General features: G+C 52.5%; 1 protein-coding gene across 1 annotated transcript in view; it reads right to left on the reverse strand.

The window, feature by feature from the left end:
- Positions 1–2,209, reverse strand: part of LOC143692643 (olfactory receptor 2AK2-like) — a 69,301-nt gene extending 67,092 nt beyond the window's left edge. The window contains exon 1 of the mRNA XM_077172892.1: positions 2,157–2,209. Within this exon, the coding sequence (XP_077029007.1) occupies positions 2,157–2,209 (53 nt within the window). The remainder of the gene's footprint in view (positions 1–2,156) is intronic.
- Between the last annotated feature and the right edge of the window lie 11,126 nt (positions 2,210–13,335).

A 13,335-nucleotide genomic window follows, 5' to 3' on the forward strand; every position in this document is an offset into this window, starting at 1 on the left:
ACAAAGCAACAACAAAACCAAACAAAATCCAGGCAATCAAACCAGAAATGAAGTGAGAACTGTCCCTGTGTGTGTGTGTGTGTGTGTGTGTGACACAAGGACAGTGAGGGCAAGGATAAAAGGAATACGGCCTGAAAGCTTAACAGAGCTCAAACTTAAGGGGACAATTTAACCAAAAAAACCCCACCAGCAGCTAACAGAATTTAACCTAACGTATAACCTATGACTTTTTGTTTAATAGAGGATTAACATTTAACAGTATTTAACTCAGCTAATAACTTAAATTAAACATAACAACTTAGCAAAAGAACAACTCTTAGCAGCATTTAACTTCACATAGTGAAACAGAGTAAAAATTCCCCAGAGTAGAAATCCATTTTGATTTAGGTGAAATGAACACCTCTAAGTCTGTGTAGCCTGACTGCAAGGCCTAGGCTCAAGGCAAACTGCATCAATGAAGGACAGAGATAAGGGGGGGTGTGGGGGGGGGACACGAGACAGAGGGTGATAAAGAGAGACAGAAAGACTGCTGTAAAAGCAGGTCAGCCTGACCTAGGAATTCTTTCTGATAAAGAAGAACTAGCAGCAAATGTCACGTGAAATTCATAAAAATGAATATGTATGAACCTATTGTGAAACTGTATGCATATGTATTTGAGAGGAGGATAAAAAGGGACCTGAAGTTCCCAGAGGTATGCATGCCTTTCAAGGAGAGTAATCTCTGCATCCGTCCAGTGCTGTAATAAACATAGTGGCTTTACAACTTTCACAAATTTGTGGAGTTTTTTTCTCTCTCTCTCTCTGCAAAACAACAGACCTTGTGACTTAACCTTACCTGCAGGCAATGTTTCATCCTGGCTGCACTTGGCATCAACAGCTTTCTTTGGCAGTGTGAGAACAGGGATGTTGTGCCACTGAGGGAACAAAACCAGTTCCCAGGGCTGATCCTCCAGAAAGCAGGAGCTGGTTGGGCAGCAGCAGTGCCTGGAGCAGACAGTGTTTGTGATGAGCTGCAGAGGAGCTGAGCCCAGGGGCTGTTGGCCAAGGCCGAGCCCCAAGGAGCATTTCTCATCTGGCAGGGCGGCCTGAGAAGGGGAGGGGGGAATGCAGCAGTGCAGGGCCCATGGAACCAAGGGACCATTGTGACACTGTGGGGCCCTGTGAGACCAAGGGACCATTGTGACACTGTGGGGCCCTGTGAGACCAAGGGACCATTGTGACACTGTGGGGCCTCATGGAACCAAGAGGAGCATACTGACACTGTGTGGCTCCATGGAATGCAGGGATTATTGTGACACTGAGCGGCCCCATCAAACCAAGGTTCCATTGTGACACCACGGGGCCTCATGGAACTGTGGAGACCATTGTGACACTTTGGGGTTTCATGGAACCAAGGGGCCATTGTGACACTGCAAGACCCCATGGAGCCAAAGGTTCATTGTGACATTGCAAGGCCTCATGAAGCAATGGAGAGACCACTAAGACACTTCACAGCCTCATGAAATCAAGGGGCCATTGTGACACTGAGAGGACTCATGGGATCATGGAGACCATTGTGACACTATAAGGCCCCATGGAATAAGCAAAGCATTGTGACACTGTCAGGCCTCATGGAACCAGTGAGACCATTGTGACCCTGGGGGTCCCCACAGAACCAAGAGGATCATTGTGATACTGTGGGGCCTCCTGAAACCAAGAGGCCTTTGTGACACTGCAGGACTGAATGGAACCAAAGGTCCATTGTGACATTGCAGGGCCTTGTGTCATCAGTGGTCCATTGTGACACTGTGGAGCCAAAGGAGACCATTGTGACACTGCAAACCCCCAGGGTCCAAAGGTCCATTGTGACATTGCAGGGCTCATGGAACAGAGGAGTCCCATGACCTTGTGGGGCCTGGGGAACTACGGAGACAACTGTGACACTGCAAGGCCTCATGGAATCCTTGGGACCATTGTGACACTGCAGGGCCTTCTGGAACCTAGGGGCCATTTTAACATTGTGGGACCCCATTGAACCAAACGTCCATTGTGACACTGCAGGTCTTCCTGTAATCAAGGGGCCATTGTGACACTGTGAGCCCCCACAAAACCAAGGTTACACAGAACAGGTCTGGCTGGTTTGGCCTTCCATGGACCACCTGACTGGTCCAACTGACCTTAGCATGTTGAGGGTCTCTTCTCTTCTGCTGCTGAAACACTCGGGCTCCATGGTTTCCTTTCCAATGGAAAAGATCTGTCCTCCTCCAAGCACCCATGCCCAGAACTTCAGGGATTTCAGCTCCAAATTTCCTTATACACAGGGATTGTTCCATAGGAATATTGCCAGGACAAGTCTGTCTCTCAGTGGTTTCACAAGGGACATTTTCCATCTGTCCCCAAAACATTGGGGAAGGCTCCGTACTTTCCTTCCTATGGGAAAGAAATGTCCTGCTTCTCCAGGTGCACAGGGCTGAGATTGTGGTTCCACGTCCAAAATTCCGTAAATTCAAAGTCTGTTCCCAGACAAAATTTGCCATTCCTGACAAGTCTGGCTGGCCTTGGCCTAGTGATGATCTCGCCTGCCTTCCAAACACTGGGGCTCTGTACTTCACTTCTTAGGAATAAGAACTGTCCTTCTAGTCCAGGTGCCCATGGCCAGAATTGGAATATCACCTCCAGCATTCCCTATTGTGACAGTCCCAAGGAGACTGTTGGCTCAAAATCTTTCATGTGTGGGGGAGGAAGGGGCAGGTCCAGCCTTGCCCTGCCCTGGAACCCCAATCCCCCCAGAGCCTCTATCCCAGCCCAGCAGTGGCTGCCAGTCCCTGGCACAGCACAGGCAATGCTCCACAGCCACCTCTGCAGCCCCCAGCCCAGCTCCTGAGGGACCAAATGAGCCCAAGCCCCACCTGGGGGAAGGGCCCAGGAAGACCAGGGGGTAAAAAGGCTGACTACAAGGCAAGCACACATCTTGACCCTGCATCCTCTTGGAATTTCCATCCTAACACCGCTGGACTCCAGGAGTTGGTAGCTGTGTGTGTGTGCTTCTCTGTATCTTATTTGTCTTCCTTTCTCTGTCTACTTCCTCTAATCTGTTGTCTTGAATATTTTGATTAACTTTAAATTGAATAGGCTTAGAGTTGTGAAGTGGAATGGGCCAAATTAATGATTTGAAAAGTGTTTTCTGCTGATTGAGTATAATTTTAACCTATGGCCAAAGTTTGTCTCATTTTCTAAAGTACCCAGTAAAAGCTGTTTAGTTCTTTTGAGCTCCTCAGAATCCCTTGTTGGTATTTCTCCAGCACATCCAACTCAGAGGGCACAAACAATTGTAATTCCTTTTAAATGTCTCTTTGAGAGAGTTTTTTGGGGGATGGGGGTCAGGGCTTGTGTGTCCTGCTTGGCCCAGCCCAGGCAGGGCTTTCCCAGCCACATTCCACACTCCATTGCCCAGCTGGAGCCCCTGGTGCCTCTGAGTTGTGCTGCCCCAGCCCCAGGGACGCTCTCCTTGTCTGCCCATTCCCCCACGGTCTCTGGGCAGGGATGGCCTCACTGGGGGCTGCTGACATCCTCAGCAACTTGGAGGCTGCTGCTGAATTTCCCTGCTCCAGAGGCTTGTTCAGCCTTCAGCTCTTCAGTGCAGGAATTCAGTGGCCCAGGGCTCATGAACATTCAGAACACCTGAACAAGCCAAGCCTCTGGGAATCATTTGATTTTAATTTTCAAATCATCTGTGGTAAAGTAGATCTCAGTAGTGTATTCAAACTAAATACCTGTTATTTAAAAAGACAGTGAGAAAAGATTTTTAAAGTCCTTTTAGTTTTGCTTTCCTGTTAATTCATTGATTTGTGCAATCTCCAATTGACACTGAATCCAAGTACCTCCTCATGCAGTTTGAATGGATATGAAAATCAAGACCCTTCATGGCTGACAATCAATCAGACTCTGTCCCTACCCCCAGCCCACCATTTCCCCCATCCAAGCCCTGGCACTCAGAGCAGCCTTGTGCAAATCTGAGCTCCCTCCAGCCCAGGCTGCACCTCCCACCTGGAGTTCCTTGGCTCCAACTCCCACCTGCTTTCCTTGCAGAAGGAGCTGCCCAAGACACAGAGGGATGTTCATTTCTTGACATCCAACAAAGCCAAGGGAAGGCACAGCTCCATAATGCAAAAGTCATTCCTCTGCTGGGTGTTATATCCACTTTGCACAGCAGACAGTCTCAGAGCAATGGAAAACACCTTCTGTGACCAGCACAGATCCCAAGGTCCCCCCAAACCCTCCCTGCCCTGATTCTGCCCAGATTTGCTCTTTGCACACACGAGTCACAGGCTGAAGTCAGGAGCTCCCTCCATGCCCAGAGGGAGGAAAAGAGAGAAAGGGGATGAAGAGCTCTCCTATGCAGAGCCAAGGTCCAAGTGCAGCCCCTGCAGTGGGAACCACAACTCATCAGGTTTGTGTCCTTTGGGCTCAGGGCCTGGTGACACTCAGAGGCACAGAAAGGTTTCTTGCCAACAAACACAAGTTGAACATTTGAACAGTTTAATAACCATCACAGCTCTTCCCTCAGCTCTCTGGGATGTTCCAGCAGCATCTGACATGTCCACCATCTCCAAGGGATTTCTGTACAGGAACAGTTTTAGACAAAGACATAAGAAAACACAATGCTGTGATACATATAAACACAATTGAGATGATGTTTAATTATTTATTCATTTCAACTTCAGAAATATTGGGCAACTTCTTGCAGCTCAAAGCATGAAACCACTCAATTGAGAGGCACTTGAATGACCAGAGAGGACCTAGAGAAGCAAATCTGGGAGCAGCAGGAAGTACATAGATCCACCTGCTCTAAGAGAAGAAATGTCCTTAGACATGGACATTTAAACAGGAGAGCTGGAAACACCTGATGGAAAAGAAAGATTAAATAATAGACTGAATATTGGTGAAGGAAGGGCAAGATCAGTATTTCTTCTCCTTCTGCCATCAGTACACTTCCAGGAAATGCCTGTTTCTGATGGGAAAACATTCCTTAAAAGTACTCAGATGACCCAGATAATAAAGATTTGCTTCTATATTATGAAACTAAGAGTTATTAAAACCTTTGCCCCTTTCCAGGCAGACATCAGTTTTGTGGACATGAACAGGCAGTGCCACTTGTGCCCTGAGGTGCCCTGAGCTGGGATTGGATCTCTCCAAGAGCACCTGAGGGAGAGCAGAGCACCTTGCAAGCTGCAGGTCCCTGACAGCTCCACAGGGCTCCTGTGCCATCAACATCTGCTCTGCTCCAGTCTGAAACAGGGCCCAGCATGGTGCCGGGATCATCAGAGAGCTGAGGTGTGTGCTGGAATTCAATGGCCTCCCCATCCCGCAGCAGCCCTGCATTTCCCTGCTGCAGCCTTGGTCTCCAGCCCAGCCATGGAGGCTCTTTGGGCTCTGGAGTGTTGCTGCAGCCCCCAAGGGCAGCTGAGCTCTGCCTTTGGCACAGTCAGGCCTGGGCAGCGCAGGCCATGCTCAGCAATTGCTTGTGTGTGCCTGGCCTTGCTGTCAGCCCCGGCAGCGGCTGCGTGGCCCCTTTGTGGCCCTGTGCTGGCCCAGCCATGGTGGCCCAGCCCCTGTGCAGGCCCAGCCCAGGCCAGGAGCATTGCGGCTGAGAACGGCCCCTGTGCCGTGGTGCCCACAGCAGCCTTGGGGCTCTGTGCCCCATGGCCTCCCTGCTGGGCAGCCTCTGCCAGCTCCTGCAGAGCCCGTGGCACCTGTGGGGCTGCACAGACAGCCCTGCCCCGGGCTCTGCCGGCCTCTGGGCCAGCAGAGAGGCAGCCAGGGCTGGCCATGGCCGGGAACAGGCCCTGAGCCCCGCAGGAGGATGGAGCTGGGCCACAGCCAAACTCAGCCCAGGCCAAAGCTGGGCTCAGCAGCCAGGGCTGCCAATGCATGGGCACAGAGGCTGGCACTGACAAATGTCCTGGGCCCCCTCCCTGCTCTGTCCGTGCCACCAAGGGCACAGAGCAGCCTCCTCTCTGGGCCACTTGCCTGTTTGCAATGCCTTGCACAGGCGCTGGCCCTGCCCCACAAGGCCTGGCCTGAGTCCTGCCCCTGCACGCTCAGCCAGGCTGAGATGGACACTGATGGTTTCTGGGCCAGGCTCTCGGAGCCCAGCCCAGCTCCCTGCAAGCTCTGCCAGCTGCCCTGAGCTCTGGGCAGCACCAAGGGCCTCTCTGAGCCCAGCCCAGCCCAGCCGGCTCTGGCCCCACAGCTCTGCTCAGGCCAGGCTGCTCTGGGCACTGGCCCCACGGCCTCAGCCCCTGCCAAGGGCACAGCAGCAGCTGCAGCTGCCACAGGACTCAGCCCCAGCCATGGGGGAAGGTGCTTGGCCAAGGCCAAAGGAGGCTCCCTGGCTGCCCTGCTGCCCTCGGCCTGAGGTGCTGAGAGCTCTGCAGCCCCTGCTGCCATCCCATCTGCCCAGGGCAGCACAAGAGCCCCGGCCTTGGGGCCCTCAAGAGCTGCTCCTGCTCCAGGCCCAGGGCCCATGCCAAAGCTGGGGCAGCCACAAAGCTGTGCCCATTTCTGTTCCTTGCTGCTCCCATGGGGATGGATCCTCAGCCATTTGGAGGTTGCTGATGAATTTTATTACTCCAGAGGCCTCTTCTGTCTTGAGTTCTTCAATTTATGAATTCAGTGTGAAAAGCTCATAAACATTTGCTCAAAATACCCAAACATGGAAAGCCCCTGGGAATCATTCAAGCTTTTAATTCTTCTGTGGTTAATTAGACAAATTTCAGAATGTATTTAAAGTGAGTATTCTGTAATGAAAACAATGAAGAGAGAACTGTCCTGTTAAGTTTTCTTTTCCTGTTCATAGATTGGTGTCAGCAATCCCCAGTTGATATTGACCTCTAGCACCTCCTAATGCAGCCTGAACAGATATGAAAATTAAGACCCTTCATGGCTGACAGTCAATCACAATTTGTCCCTTCCCCCTTCTACCATTTCCCTCATCCAACCCCTGGCTCTCAGAGCAGCTGAGGAATGGAGTCACATCCAGGGGTGTCCCCAGGGCTCAGGATTGGGGACAGATCAATTCAATCTCTTTATTGCTGATCTGGATGAGGCCATCGAGGGCACCCTCAGTCAGTTCCCAGGTGAGCCCAGGCTGGGTGGGAGTGTGGCTGTGCTGGAGGGCAGGAAGCTCTGCAGAGGGATCTGGACAGGCTGGAGCCATGGGCCCCAGGACAATTGGATGAGATTCACCAAGGCCAAGGGCCGGGTCCTGCCCTGGGCTCACAACCACCCCAAATCCCTGACTGTGCTCTGCCCCTGATCCCCTTAGCCTGTCCTGTTTCCTTCATCCCTCCTTTGCCACGGACTTTCTTGGACAAGGGAGCTCTGCTCTGGGGATGGAGGGAGGTGCAAGTGCAGCCTCTGGATTGGGAACCACAACTCACCAGGTTTGTGTCCTTGGTCAGGAACTGCTGAGACTCAGAGGCACAGAAAGTTTCTCCTCATGGCCTGGAGACCCCTGTTGAACAGGACACCATTTAATAACAATCACGCTCTTCTCTGAGCTATGTTCAAAGTTCCAGCAGTGTCTGAGGAGTCCACCATCCACAAGGGATTTCCATACTAAAATTAATTTCAGACAAATGTGGTTCTGTGACAGATATAAGCACAACTAAGTTCTTGTATTAGAATGCTCCTCCTGGAGTGGTGGCAAAACAGCTCCAACAATTCCTGATTTGCAAAGCTGTCAGTGGTGGATGGAGAAGGGAGGTCAGGCTGCTCTTGGTGCTGAGGAAATGCTGAAACCAGCCTGACTCATTTCATCTCCTCCTGTCCTGGCTGATCTCCCCTCTTTCCCCTTCCACCCATTGGCTTTTGTCTCCCACCAGGCCCCCGGTGAAGAGCCTGGCTCTGTGTTCTCCATCCCCTCCTCGCTGGCACTGCCAGGCTGGGATGAGGAGCCCCTCAGCCTTCCCTGCTCTGGGCTGGACAAGCCCAGCTCCCTCAGCCTCTGCTCACAGCCCAGGGGCTCCAGCCCCACCTTGGAGGTGCTTCCCAGACCCTGCTCCATCTGCCAGACATCTTTCCTGCCCTGGGCAACCCAACCCAGGCCACAGTGACCTGGAGAATCCCCGTCCTTGATGTCCTGGTCACACAGCCCTGGCCCCTTGTCCCCATATCAGGCTCTGGGGTGGATCCTGTGGAACATCCTTTGGTGGAGGCTGTGGCTCCAGGTGGGCCAGGGGGATCCTGGGGGACAGGGACCCCGCTGGGCATGGACAGCATTGGACTTGTTGGGAGAAACTGTGAGGGGGAGCTGGGGCAGAGTGACCAACCCAGTGACCTGACACAGCCCTGCTGGGATGTCACACAGCCCCTCTGGGATGTCACACAGCCCCTCTGGGATGTCACACAGCCCCTCTGGGATGTCACAGCCTGCTCTGTGACATCACAGCCCATTCTGTAATGTCACACAGCTGGTCTCTGATGTCACAGCCAAATCTCTGAGGTCATCATCCGCTCTATGAAGTCAGAATTCTGCCATGTGGTGTCACAGATATGGCCTATGATGTCATAGCTTCTCCATGACCTCACATACCCCACTCTGTGATGTCACATTCCACTCTGTGACCTCATGTTACCAGATGATGAATTGTCTCCACCAGCTGAGCTCACACCTGGAGCTTGTTCTCCAGGGACCACCAGAGAGACCCCCAGGACAGAAGAATGCATGGGTAAAGGGGAGGGGAAATATGTCAATGATTTTGGGGAAATTATTATCAAATGTATGTTTAGTCGAGGACAATCAATGAATATGTGAGCAAAATACAGAAAATAAACAGAAACTTTCCTCTACTCAGCCTGCATGGCTTTGGGAGGAGCTATCCCCCGTACATCCAGCTGAATAAAGAATGCTGCTTCTTAATGCTACACTGGGGTTAAGGAGTTTTCTGTTTTGCTGAATTTTTGGTGACACTCCCAAGGAAAGCTCTGTATGTTGCTGTTCACACGGAGGCAGCCTGGGGCCCAGTGACCATGAAATAATCAAGTTTTCAATGTTCTATGAAAGAAGGAGGGGTAGCAACAAAACTTCTACACTGGCATTAGGAAGGGCAGACTTTGGCCCTCCCCAGACTTTGGGGAGTACCAAATCTGGTACTGATTTTTTGAAAGGAAAGAGCCCTTTAAAACAAAGGGATCCAGGAAGGATGGACAAATTTCAAGAAAGTAATCTTAAGGGGGAAGGAGCAACCTGTCCCAGTGTGCCAAAACATGATCTAGAGAGGAAAAGGACTGCCCTGGCTGCACATGCAGCTTTTCTGGGAACTCAAGGGAAAAAAGGACCAGCAATGCAGAAAGTGTTTAAGGATGTTGTTAGGTTATGAAGAAAGTGATGTGAAGAAATGAAAGCACAATTAGAATTTAAAATGGCGGCTTGTAAAAAGAATAAAAAAATTTTTTATAAAAACAATTATAGCAAAAGGAGGGAGAAGGAGAACCTCTACTCTTTATTGGATGCAGTTAGAAATAGAGCAACTGAAGATAAGTAAAAGAAAAAGCTACTTAATATCTTGTTGTCAATTTTCAGTATTAGTACAGGTTGTCCTCAGGACAAGTGTTCTCCTGAGCTGGTAGTTGGGCACAGGGAGCAGAACAGCCCCCTGGAATCCAGGAGGAAGCAGCTGCTGACCTGCTGAGCCACTCAGATGCTCACAGGTGTCTCTGGGATCAGATGGAATCCATCCTAGGGGGATGAGGGAGCTGTGGATGAGCTCCCCAAGCTGCTCTCCATCATTTACCATCAGTCCTGGCTCAGCAGGGAGGTCCCAGAGCACTGGAGGTGCCAGTGTGGGCCCATCCCCAGGAAGGGCTGGAAGGAGGAGCTGGGGAACTCCAGGCCTGTCAGCCTGACCTGGGTGCCCGGCAAGGTTATGGAACAGATCACCTTGAGTGCCATCACAGGGCACCCACAGGATGGCCCAGGGATCAGAGCCAGCCAGCGTGGATTTCAATATCTGCATTCATGGTCTGGATGAGGGGATTGATTCCAGCATCAGCAAATTTGCAGATGACACCAAGCTGGGTGTGAGTGTGGATCTGCTGGAGGGCAGGAGGGCTCTGCACAGGGCCCTGGACAGGCTGGATCCAAGGCCCAAATCCAACAAGGTGAGGTTTAACAAGTCCAAGTGCCAAGCCCTGATATTTGGCCCCAGTGCTACAGGCTGGGGACAGAGTGGCTGGAGAGCAGCCAGGCAGAAAGGGACCTGCAGGGACTGATGGGCAGCAGGCTGGACATGAGGCAGCAGTGTGCCCAGGTGACCAAGAAGGCCAATGGCTCCTGGCCTGGATCAGGAATGGTGTGGCCAGCAGGAGCAGGGCAGGGATTCTTGTCCTGTGCTCAGCACTGCTTGGGCAGCACCTCAAGTGCTGTGTCCGGTTCTGGGCCCCCCAATTTAGGAAGGCCATGGAGGGGCTGGAGCGTGTCCAGAGAAGGGCAACAAGGCTGGGGAGGGGTCTGGAGCACAAGTCCTGTGAGGAGTGGCTGAGGGAGCTGGGGTTGTTTATCCTGGAGAAGAGGAGGCTCAGGGGAGACAAGGCAGTGTCAGGGCACAGGTTGGACTTGATGATCTCCAAGGTCTTTCCCTACCTTGCTGATTCTGGGATTCTCTGAAACCACCCTTGGAGCAGTTGCAGGATGAGCCCTGGGCCTCCTCTTCAGCAGCTCCAGCAGCCCAGGTCCCTCAGCTTCTCCTGGCAGCCCCAAAGCCCATCCTGTCAGTCCTGCAGAGCCTCTGCAGCTCCTCCTCATTGCCCAGAACAGGGAGCCCCAGAGGCAGACACAGCAGCCCAGATGTGCCCCCCCTGGCCTGGGGTGCCTCTGGCAAGGGAGCAGCAGCAGGCACTGCAGGAGCCTGCAGACAATTCCTGCAGCACTTGTAGGATGATCCTGCTGCCCAAGGGACGTTCCCATGGGGCCAAGTCAGGGACTGCAATGGGGAGTGGGGCCAGAGAAGAAAGGGCGACCAGGGATGGGCTGTTTGCAGGGGAGGGAACAGAGCTGGGCAAGAGGAAGAAATTTGTACCAGAAGAGTAAAGAAAACAAAGGTGAAGCCAAGGAAATGCTCAGGGCAGTTTGGGGGTGGCTGCCAGGCAGCCCTGGCTCTGAGCAACAGCATCTGCAGTGGCACAGGAAACTCCCAGCTGATGGGAACAAATTTTCTGGCTGAGTGCAGAGGCCAGGACAAAGCTGAGTGGTTTCCCTGGTGTCCCCCAGGCCTTGCTGGCCCCAGGGGCTGATGGCATTTGTGCTCCCTCAGGTGCCTCTCCCCATGCCCACACCCTGGGGCTGCTGACGGGGGTTTCTGTGCTGAGCATTGGCCTGGCCGTGTTCTTGAGAGAGCCTGGGCAAGGAGCCTGGAGCCCCCAGGGCCTGGCCTGAGGCCTCAGCGCTGCCCCAGCAGTGCCCATGGCCTGTCCCTGCTGCAGCCCCGGCACTGCCACCCCCAGGGCTGTGCCCGGCCCCGAGAGCACTCAGGCCCTGCAGCAACACCAGGGCCACCAGGGCAGCAGGGCAGGGCCACGGCAGCAGCACTGGCAACACCAAGTGCTGCTGCTGCTGCTGCTGGGCACAGCTGCTGGGCCAGCACTGATCTGCCCCAGCTCTGCACACAGACATTGCTGCTGCAGCTCCAGAGAAGGCAACAAAAGGGCAGAAAAGTTCTGCAGTTTTCTGCAGAAAACTTTGTTGGGAGAGAGCATCAATTCATTTAAAGGCACCGAGAGTGCAGCCCCTCATTGACACAGTCTGTGTCCACAGGGAAGGTGGAGAGAAACAAAATGAGAAATGGTACAAACAATGACATTTATTTGTGGACAAGATTAAAAAATTATACAAAGGTAAAGAAACTCCAAAATGAACCCAAGAAGAAGTATCAAATATGACTTTTATTACACGTGATTTGCAAACACTGGCCAGCAGTTTAATGTTTCTGAAATTTTCCAATGATAAGTCTCCTCACTGCAGTCTTGAGCTCCTTGTTCCTCAGGCTGTAGATGAGGGGGTTCAGGGCTGGAGCCACCACCGAGTACAGAACTGACAGGGCCAGATCCAGGGATTGGGAGGAGATGGAGGGAGGCTTCAGGTAGTAAAATATACCAGTGCTGACAAACAGGGTGACCACAGCCAGGTGAGGGAGGCAGGTGGAAAAGGCTTTGTGCCGTCCCTGCTCAGAGGGGATCCTCAGCACAGCCCTGAAGATCTGCACATAGGAGAAAACAATGAACACAAAACAACACAATGAAAAACTGGCAGTAACCACAAGAAGCCAAAGTTCTGCAAGGTAAGATTTGGAGCAGGAGAGCTTGAGGATCTGTGGGATTTCACAGAAGAACTGGCCCAGGGCATTGCCCTTGCAAAGGGGCAGGGAAAATGTATTGGCCGTGTGCACGAGAGCATTGAGAAAGGCACTGGCCCAGGCAGCTGCTGCCATGTGGGCACAAGCTCTGCTGCCCAGGAGGGTCCCGTAGTGCAGGGGTTTGCAGATGGACACGTAGCGGTCATAGCACATCACGGTCAGAAGATAGAACTCTGCTGAGATGAAGAAGAGAAAGAAAAAGAGCTGTGCAGCACATGCAGTGTAGGAGATGTTGCTGGTGTCCCAGAGGGAATTGTGCATGGCTTTGGGGACAGTGGTGCAGATGGAGCCCAGGTCAGAGAGGGCCAGGTTGAGCAGGAAGAAGAACATGGGCGTGTGCAGGTGGTGGCCACAGGCTACGGCGCTGATGATGAGGCCGTTGCCCAGGAGGGCAGCCAGGGAGATGCCCAGCAAGAGGCAGAAGTGCAGGAGCTGCAGCTGCCGCGTGTCTGCCAATGCCAGCAGGAGGAAGTGCCTGATGGAGCTGCTGTTGGACATTTGCTGGGACTGGCCCTGGGGAGCTGTTCATGGAGAAAAGTCAGTGACAGGTTAGGAGGAACTTTTTCCAGCAAAAAGAAAGACTTTTCCCAGCAAAAACAAAGCCTTTTCCCATAGACCCTTCTTGTATAACCCTCTGACATCCTTTTGAATTTCCAGAAGATTTTCATTCAGCTCCAAGGGGGGATCCCTGGCTGGTGCTGGCTGAGTGGGACATCAGGTTCAGGGCAGCTACACACAGGGTTTTTATTATTCAGCCCTGCTGTGCCGATGTGGGAGGAGGACAGGAACCTGTCCTCGTTTCCCACTTTGAAACCTTGTTAATATAGATGGCCCTGTGAGCACGTGCACCCCCACTGCCTGAGAGCAGGAATGGTAAAATCTGTTTAAATCTTCTAGAGATTTTACAGCTCCTCTTCCCCCTCTCTTGCTATATTCAGATGTC

Source organism: Agelaius phoeniceus (genome assembly GCF_051311805.1).
Source record: "Agelaius phoeniceus isolate bAgePho1 chromosome W unlocalized genomic scaffold, bAgePho1.hap1 SUPER_W_unloc_2, whole genome shotgun sequence".
NCBI classification, from domain to species: domain Eukaryota; kingdom Metazoa; phylum Chordata; class Aves; order Passeriformes; family Icteridae; genus Agelaius; species Agelaius phoeniceus.